General features: G+C 39.7%; 1 protein-coding gene across 1 annotated transcript; it reads right to left on the minus strand.

Moving 5' to 3' along the window:
* Positions 1–1710: 1710 nt before the first annotated feature.
* casp7 (caspase 7, apoptosis-related cysteine peptidase) lies at positions 1711–9597 on the minus strand. The gene is made up of 7 exons (XM_037756010.1): positions 9470–9597; positions 9186–9289; positions 5401–5552; positions 5197–5325; positions 3280–3455; positions 2816–2954; positions 1711–2683 (listed from the first exon to the last, which is right to left on the minus strand). Exons 2-7 carry the CDS (start codon positions 9287–9289, stop codon positions 2457–2459), a joined length of 927 nt encoding a protein of 308 aa, XP_037611938.1. The 5' UTR covers positions 9470–9597; the 3' UTR covers positions 1711–2456.

Genomic DNA, 9597 nt, shown 5'->3' on the forward strand with positions numbered 1-9597 from the left:
TAAAAAATAAACAACTGATAAAAAATACAAGGAGTGTAAAGGGGAAAGTATAATGACAAATTAAAGCTATTGCTGAACTTTTCCCCTAAGTTACTGACACATGCAATCATGTGAACAATGTAAAAACATTGCAGCAACAATGAGAGTGTGTATTGCGGACATGTGCGTTGTGTATGTTCAGACTTGTCACCACCAGTAATAGCTGCCTCTGTGATTGACAGACTTTGGCACAATAACATAGCAGAAACAAACTTTATGTAAGTTGTAATGACCATCAGCAAACTCCATTATATTAGAAATATTTTATATTTTACCATATAAATCAATGCCAATAATTAATTTACTAAATAATGCAGTATTGTTGTTTTTTTTTAAAAGTGGCAAGGTGCTTAAAAATAAAATATAAAAGTGTTGTTCTTTCTATTTAATTTGGTTCTTTCTAAATCAAAGCTCAATTTAAAAAAAAAAAAAAGACTTTGCTGAGAGTGTAGTGTATGTTATGACAATGTACAACACTAATATACAGTGAAATGATGTGGTATTTGTGCTTTGGGCCCTAGTCCAGCTTTACACTATGATGTTTCCCAAATTTATGACACAGTTTTTGACATTCTCAAGTTCTCTTTCTAGTGTAAAAACCCTACAGCATGTATCCTTATGTAATAAAGTTATTAAACAGGAATGTCTAACTTTAAAGATTAAAAAAGGGAAAGTCATAAACTGATTTGTTGGACCCGGACTAATAAGACAAGTGCGCAATTTTGATTATATGCAAATACACAAACTTCACTTACTCGGGGTTGAACAACAAGCAAGTGAAGTCTTCAACATCAGGCTGAGAAAACTGGCAAATTGCAAATAATCCTTGCTTCTGTGGGAGTGGACTTTATACTAAATCTCACAGAACTAATCACTACACAGCAAAAGATCGCACCTTCCTAGCTGAACGTATATGACATTCTTTCACATGACATTAACCCACTTCATGGGACATTAAAGAACCTGAGGATGCCAGCATGCTGCTACCAACTTATTAAACTTGCTAGGAAGGCTGAGACACCGAGCCTTTGGCAAAAGCATCGTCGCGTGTTTCTGCTCAGAGGAGTGTTGTCTTTTTCTGTTTTCTGACAATTGACAGCTGAAAACGTGAAAACACAAATAGCTGAAAATGGTCTCATCCATTTTCCAGATGCCTTTTCTCCCTTTAACAATGCATCAGACAGGGTTTTTAATTAAGGCAGCGCCCTCATCCTCTCCTATGGCAATCGCTCTATTCCCTTTCCTAGTGGGGATTTCTATAGACTTTCTATAGGATTTTAAAACATTCAACTGTCCCTTGGTTTCCAATTTATCTTATTGTATAACGGTGACAGTATTGTACGTTGTACAAATGCATGGGACTGCATTAGACAGGTTTATGGTCTATTTCTGGAGAGGCTTATCTCACAATACTAAATGTAAATTATTTCAGTTATTCAAAACCCATTTCATATAATAAATGCAAGAGCCACGTTTAGCCTTAAAGGGATAGTTGGGAGTTTTGAAGTGTGATTGTATGAGGTACTTAGTAGGTGTATTAACGACAGTAGATGACGGTCGGCACGCCCCCGGCTTGGAGAAACAGAGAGGAGTACCGACACCAGAGTAAAGCATTGTACTGCTGTGGACGGTGCCGGCAGCAAAAATAATTTTAGCCACTTAAAAGAAAGGCTCACCTAAAAAAATCCATATCCGTTTAAGTGTACACTATATTTACAATATTTAAAAAATATATTTTTAAAGGGCTTTCCGACAGCAAGATGAAGAGGTGAAAATATTCTAAATATACCGTACACTTAAATTGCTATCAATTTTTTTAGGTGAGCCTTTCTTTTAGGTGGCTAAAATATGTTTTCCTGCCGACCCGTCCACATCAAATTATTACTTTGCTCCCGTGTTGGTACTTTTGTCTGTACCTCATACAACCCCACTTCAAAACACCCGAACTATCCCTTTAAGACTCCTGTCCATGCTATTCAGTTCCTCTCAACATCTATTTGCAAATGCTGGAAAATGGAGAGACACATATTCAGATATGATTCCCCAAACCCGCAAAAAGTGGCAGCAAATTTTCCGGGCCGGTGGAACAACATGGATATTTCACATGCCTGTCAAAATAAAAGATCAGATCGAAATGTGACGCTATTATTCCGAAGAATAACCTGAAGAAGAGGAAGAAGTTTAACCGTCAGCACATGAACGCGGAGTGCCACTGTAAATAGATATTTAGTTTCTCACAGAGTGCTTGTTTTCGGGCCCAACTACACATGCAAAATGTCATAATGTGCTCCCAAGTGTGCAGTGTCCTGCTGGGCCTGAATCATCCCTGAATGCTTTGACCGCTAAGTCGCTACCTGAAACAGTCAGTCAAGTCAGTCAGTCAGTCGAGTCAGTCAATCAGTCAGTCAGGCTGGCGGTCAGTTGAAATACAGTTCTTTCGTCAGCATAGAGACCACGCAGGGGATCTGCTTCTTCTCGCTGAAGCGTGGGTCTTCGGACCAGGACTCGAAGCTGGTGGCCACCATGTAGTTGACCCGCGTCAGGATCTGCATTATCTCCAGCTGCTTGCCGAACTCGTTGAGGACGTTGCAGAGCGCCTGGACGAACCAGGAGCCACGCCCAGGGTTCCTCCATGAGTAATACCCTGGAAAATCAACATGAGTCAGCACTGAAACTACTCACCGATACATCTGGTACGCGACCGATACCCAGAACACTTTCTCTTCAAGCATTCATTTATTAGGCAATACAAAATATAAAGTGAAACTTGGTGTACCTGGCACGGTGGAGTAGGCAAAGAGGAAATCTGCCTCTACAGGGATCTTATGTCTCGGATTAGCGTCTGTCTCCTGGGTATCGTTCGGCGGACCCGAATCTGTCTGTATACCATCATCAAATTCGGAACCCCGGCAAGCCTGGTGAAGTAAATGAAATGACATTTCATTGTGATCCTGAGTAGCTTTCTCAACGATGACCTGGTGAAGCAATTAAAATTAACTGTTTTTAAAAGCTGAGACGGGTAAAACTTTTCACAATAGCTATCATCTGTCCGTGGGGAAGCAACTGAAAGCCATTTTAATCTGTCATCTCAACAAAAACAACTCTTAAAGTTACATTTATTTATCATTAAACCCTTAAGGTGACTATTCGGGGTGAACTTGACACAAATCTACAAGTTAATCGAACAACTGTACAACTTCACACCGTCATTTAGAAATGAAAGTTTTCAGAACTTCCTACCTGGATGAAGAAGAGTTTTGGCTTTCCGACTAAGCTTTTGCACATGTCGCCCCTGAACAATGAGGTCATGGACTTGATGGGCATGGCTCCGTCCGTTCCGTAGATCATGCCCTCCTCGCCGTGGCTTAGCAGGATACAGGCGAAACACGAGCTGTCACTATGGTCTTCCTCCGAGGCTGACCCATACACACACAAACAAACACTCAACTCTTAGCGCGGCTCAGGCCTCAGTAAACTTCTAAACTAATCAAAAATATCAGTAACTTAATGGTCCAGTCTGGAGTTTATTTAGCACTTAATTCGTTCATCGAGACTTTGAGGTTGCAGCTAAATTATAACCTTAATTTTGAGAAACTATTGAGTTAATATTATGTAAAATATATAGCTTCTAGTGTCCTCTGAGGAATATAACAATACTATACAAGACTTTAAATGATACACAGCAGTGTCCATCCCTTTAGGAAGGTGAATGTGCTGGGCAAATCCCATGGCAAACTGATTATAATGAGATATATTGTTTGAAAAGCTGACACGTTAGCCGGAGGTTTGCACTGGAGGAAAGTGATCATCCGAAAGGGAACACAAATATGGCGATTAATCTTCATGACAACCTGTCTATTAGATTTTGAAATTTCTTATTGTACTAATGGGACATTTTGGCCTGATATTGATTCTAGAAGAAGGGGTCAATGGGTCGCCAAAATAACTAGGATTCACCCAAAGAGAACCATGAATAGCTATACCAGATTTCATTACATCTATTCTGCAGTTGTAGAGGTAAGTTGTTTTGGATAAAGTGTTAAATCGAGGGTCGAACCTGTGGAAAAAAACTGACCACTAACCTGGACAAAAATATGTGCAGATTATAAAGAATAGCAGCCACTAAAATGTCATATCATAACATATTAAACAAGAAAGTCCACTGGCGTTCCCAAGGGCAAATGGCCTGAGAGATAACTTATACATCTTGTCATTAAACCTCGCCAGTGGACGTGCAAGTGCTCTGATCAGGGACACCAATTGTGTGCAACTTCATTAGGATTTATGTAATTACTTTTACAACAGCACCACCTGCTGTCTGACCTGGCGGTTTTAAGAGAAGAAATATACTGTAACAGTCGTGAAGAGTGTTGATTGTGAACTTATACATGTAGACCACACTGCAACTTAAAGGGGAATTGATTTCACCAGCACACAACTGTACTGTACGTAATGAATCCGGTAGAGCTGATTACAAATCTGTTCAAATAAAGAGATGTCTGTCTGAGGTTCTTACCTTTCCTAAAAACATTTTCACATTCCTCCCATTAATAGAAAATAATGTAAACAAGATGCTTTTCCAAATACTGTGACTGTACTATGTCATTACACTCAGTAAGAGAGACGTGTTGTTTCAACTTGTGGTGAATTGGAGGCTGTAGTTTGTGGTGATGCTGAATTGTATTGTGTTATACGAAGAGGTGTTTAACCACCCAATTTATATCAATGTGAGTAGATTAAATATTAGAAACAGCTTTCATTTCAATATAACACAATGCAACTGAACAGCAGCAAACTCTAAAATGACCACAAGTTGAATCAACACTCTAAAACAGTTTCAACGATAACAGAACATTATAACCTCCATGGTGGTAGGATTCAATGCAGGACTGTTGGGTTGGACTGCATTAGTTTTGGTGTACCTAATAAACTGGCAATTTGAGTACATGACTTTTAAGGCGTGACTAGAAACTAGTAGGAGTGCATGAAGTGAGAAACCCACCTTACACTTCACTACACTACCTTAGCAAGTACGAAAGAACGCTCTGAAAATGTTTTCATGGTGGTATTTGTTGGTATTGGCGTCCTATTAGTTCCAACATTGTTACTTACCCCACATGAAAGAAACAATAAAAGCTTGAGGACGTCACTACTCACCCTCTCTGAGAAGACGCTCCATCTTCTCACACGTCTGATCGTTGTAGATGAAGACGTCGAAGCCCAGGCTCTTGAAGCACTTGAACAGCTCGCCTGCGTCTCGGTCCGTGCCGTTGCGTACATTCATCCCTGCCGAGACACATCTGTCTTAGAACGCACGCTCTTTTTTAAAATACAATGTGTGTTGAAACGTGTTCTCCGTACCTGTCTTTTCATCAAAGTTTTTGTTGTTGATGATGATGCACTTGCCCACTCGCTGGTGGCTCATCTTATACTGGAATGTTGGTGAAACAATTCTGTAATGGCTTTCAGAAGAGTAGTCCTGCTCCCGCGTCTGGCCATCCTTGTTCTTCTTACTGATAACAGTCAAGAGAGAAGCAGAATATTAAGGACAGTTAACACTTCGTGGTAGCATTGTTAGAAATTCAAACTTAGCATTACACAAAAACATAAATAAGAACAGTAAAAGGAAGGTAAATAACAATGAATATAAGAAAAACAGATTTGATTTTTCAACTTCCGTATTGTTAACGCTTATCTTACGTGGGAACGTCTTGCAAAAGTGAAACAATTCCTATAAAACACTTGACTCTTACAGAACATGACTGTGTCTTTTAAGCCCCAAATGTCTCTACACATAAAAGTCAACTTACTCAGAAACCAAAGAGTACATACATTTTCAAAAAAGGCATTAATGTCGCAGCCAAATTTGGTCGCAGTAATCCAACGTCGGGTTAATGAAGAAACTAAAACATTTTTGCTAAGCGCAGATAAAAAAAAAAAATCATCAACCACGTCAATGCAGATTGAGCGAGAGATAATCTTCCACGAGAGGTAATTCCCACAGACCTGTCATATTTCCATTCTTTGAAAGACGCATCCAGATAGCAAAGCCAACAGTGGCCCATTGGGGGGGCTCAGAAAATCCAGGCTTGTTCCAGAAGAGCCTCGTCATCAAGTTACTCAACAATACACAGCAAAATGCGCACCGACAGTCTCATGCACGTACACTCGCAGGCGGCCCGGCCATATTCTAATAAACATGTGATCCAGAACTTTTTCAAAGCCCCCCTCCCACCTCCAAACTGTGCCTGCATACTCTACCAAACAATTGCGCGAGGGTGGGCAAAGAGCTGCGACCCTGTTTTTTTGCTGTGGGTTGGGCATGGCAGAAAAGAGGAGCAGGTACAGTAGGAGGACGGCGAAGAGGAATGTGAGGTCTTACCTGGGTTCGTCATTAAGCGCTACGCCACTCTGCATCTGAAACGCGTTGGTTTTGTCTCGTTTCTTTTTTATTTCCCCCAAAAAAGAGTAAGTCTATCCAGACCTGGCAGCTTAATTTTTTGGCTGTGTGCTAAGATACTGACATGCTCTCTGTACTGGATGGACACCCTGACTGGGCCAGTGGGATGCTGAGGACGGGGGCGGCGCACTGTGAGCCCCCTGAGTCAGCAGCCTCGCCACCACACCAGTGCTTTCTAAAGGCCTATTCACACATGGCCCCAGCGCCTCGCTCCATGCTGAGGTCAGACAGGGCAACAAGTTGCTCCTCTGCTGACAGGCGCAGAATCCACCTGTAGCCAACGTACATACTGGGAGTGCCTCAGGTTTAGAGCTGGACGCACAAGAAGATGTTCAACTAAAACCCCATCCATTACTAAGAAAACAGCCACTTTGTATAAACTAGGGCTGTCCCGAATACCGCTTTTTGAAACTTCGGAACAGTGCTACTGACGCACCTCTACACATAACAAACACTGATATCTGTCTGAGAATAAACAATAATAATTAATGTTGAATCATGAATAATATTGTGGGATTATTCCTTATTTCATAGGCTATTTTGGGATTTATACATTATTATTACTACATACTTATATGTACAAAAAGAAAAAAAAAGCGTTCGAATACTGATTTGAAGGTCGATTACCATGGCAACGGTCGAAGCTTTAAAGCAATCGGGTCAGCCCTCGTACAAACACCCTAACATACAACAAATAACCAAAGACAAATCTTGGTTATCAATAATTTCAGCCTTGGTTTTTTAAAGCAAGATTAAACCAAAATCCATCCAGTTCAAGAAATACAGGCTGTAATGAATTATCATCACAATTTGAATCCTTTAGAGATGACATGGTATATGGCATGATTTAATCTGTTGTTTGGTCATGCCTTCTTGAATGAAAAAGACATACGCCCAAGTACTGTTGATAAGGTGGTATCGTTTTTATGTAATACTTCTAAATATGGTGGTCATGTTTACAACCATGTAATCATGACTAAGTGCCAAAAAACATACCATGCAGCAGATTAAGTATACATCATTTCTTATTATACTATGATTTGTCTTTGAACAATTCAGCCTGTTTTAAAAAGCACTTTTATTTGTTTAAATCTAAAATGTGAGATGCTTCTTTTTGCTGTTTTTTTTGTTTTAAAAAAGAAAAGGTCTGGGATAAAAATGTGAATGCCGGACAGATCTTTGTGTTTCATTACAAGTGTCTGACTGTGAGAAACAAATGTCCCTCCACTACAAAGGCTCACAGTGCCACCTTGTGAGTCAAACTGGAACAAACATCATCAGCGTCACACTTTTTAAAAATACAAAGTAAGACACAAGACATTGTGGAAGGGTCTATGATATCACACTGAATTCACATCCATCGTTTTAGACTCTGCTGTAATACAGTCTAATTTTGAGCAGCCACTTGAGGACTGACATCAGTCCTAAAATTGACTTTAAAATTGTTTCCACGCTCCTTACCCCCATTAGTCTAATTAGGCTATCCAAAACTGGGTTGCTGTGTCAAATCAAGGGTATGCATTTTATATTTATATATATATTTTTTTTAAAGTTTTGATTAGTTGAGGCTTATTAAGAGGAACCAATGGCACCCTCATGTACAAAGAATTGTCAGTCTTAGTGAAAGTGCACAGTTGCGTGAAGCTTTTCATCTCTTCTCATTGTAAGGAGTTCAAAAGTATCTGTTTGAGTATATAAATGTGAGTGTCCGTGCACATTTACCTGTTTACTTGGAAGTGTGTGTAGCGCCACAGCAATAGCTTTACAACCATTACTTGAAAAAATTTGCAATTATGATACGATAAATTCATTTCTGTTTCTTCTAATCTGCAGCAAACTGCACTAAAACAGTACCATGGGTGAAAATGGGGACAAAAAGACAAAAAGAAAAGTCTGATGCAAAAAAATCCGAACGATGTAGAGATAACCACACTGGTTCTGCCGCTGCAAAACATTCAAGTCATGCATATCTGGTTATGCAAGACCTTTCTCCATGCAACATGGCAAGAATCACCAGCACAACATACAACTAACATGGATATATAAAAGGCCACAGATGATCCATATTGCTGTGCTATATACACTCAACAGACTGCTGGCCATAATGGACAAAGGAGGACGGTCTGCAGGACAGATAATAGTGCACTTTCATAGACTAAGCTACTAGAGTTACCCTGCACTATACTCATTTATAACAGTCTCTTCTGCACTATATTCACTTTTTTAACAGTCGTGTATCCCAGTTGTTACCCTGCACTATATTCAGTTTTAACACTTTTCTTCATCTCCTTGTATTTTTATATCTGGTATATTTTTTTGTACTTTGCACTACTTACTTTTTTACTGCCTTTTTACTAACATGTTTTTGCATTATGGAACTGTGATGCTGGAAACTTGAATTTCCCTTGTGATCAATAAAGTTACCATCTATCTATCTATCTATCTATAACACCCATAAATGACCACTTCTCTATCTGGAGAGGGAATAATAATGAAAGTGAAAACTACAGTAAAACATGCATATTTGTAGAAATGACCTATTAAAAGTGAATTTGAAGTGAATTAAATTCGTTATGGACCAAACTATGTGATGTTGTTTCCTCTCATGGGTGTGTGTATGTGTTTATATATAGCTACTGTATGTGTGTGTGTGTGTTTATACTGTAAATGTGGAAAAGGAAGTCACCCAAACAGTAGAAATCTTCCTCTGCGGTCAGGTTTGGCGTCGGTTTGGTCAGTTTCCACAGCTTCAGCTCCAAGATCAGTCGTCTCAGCAGGTTCTCCAGCCATCTACAGTCAAACACACACACGTTAAGGATGGATTAACTTACTGTACATCATGACACCAGTTTAATACGTTGTTATTACACCCGACTTGTTGGCTGCTGGGTGTCTGATTAAAGTTAGTTTAGCGCCCAAACAAAGTTGTTTTCAGCTTAGGAACGGATGAATACATGAGCATGAACTTACACTTATGGATAAACGTTGTCAGCTTATAGCTATTGTGCAAAGGTTGTCTGCGGATCGCGTGTTTCCTTCTCCAAAGTTCGGGAGTTTCTGTTCCTCGGAGGATTTGAGAAAGCGAAACTACGTCCGAC

Source organism: Sebastes umbrosus, chromosome 20 (genome assembly GCF_015220745.1).
Source record: "Sebastes umbrosus isolate fSebUmb1 chromosome 20, fSebUmb1.pri, whole genome shotgun sequence".
In the NCBI taxonomy this organism is placed as follows: Eukaryota; Metazoa; Chordata; class Actinopteri; order Perciformes; family Sebastidae; genus Sebastes; species Sebastes umbrosus.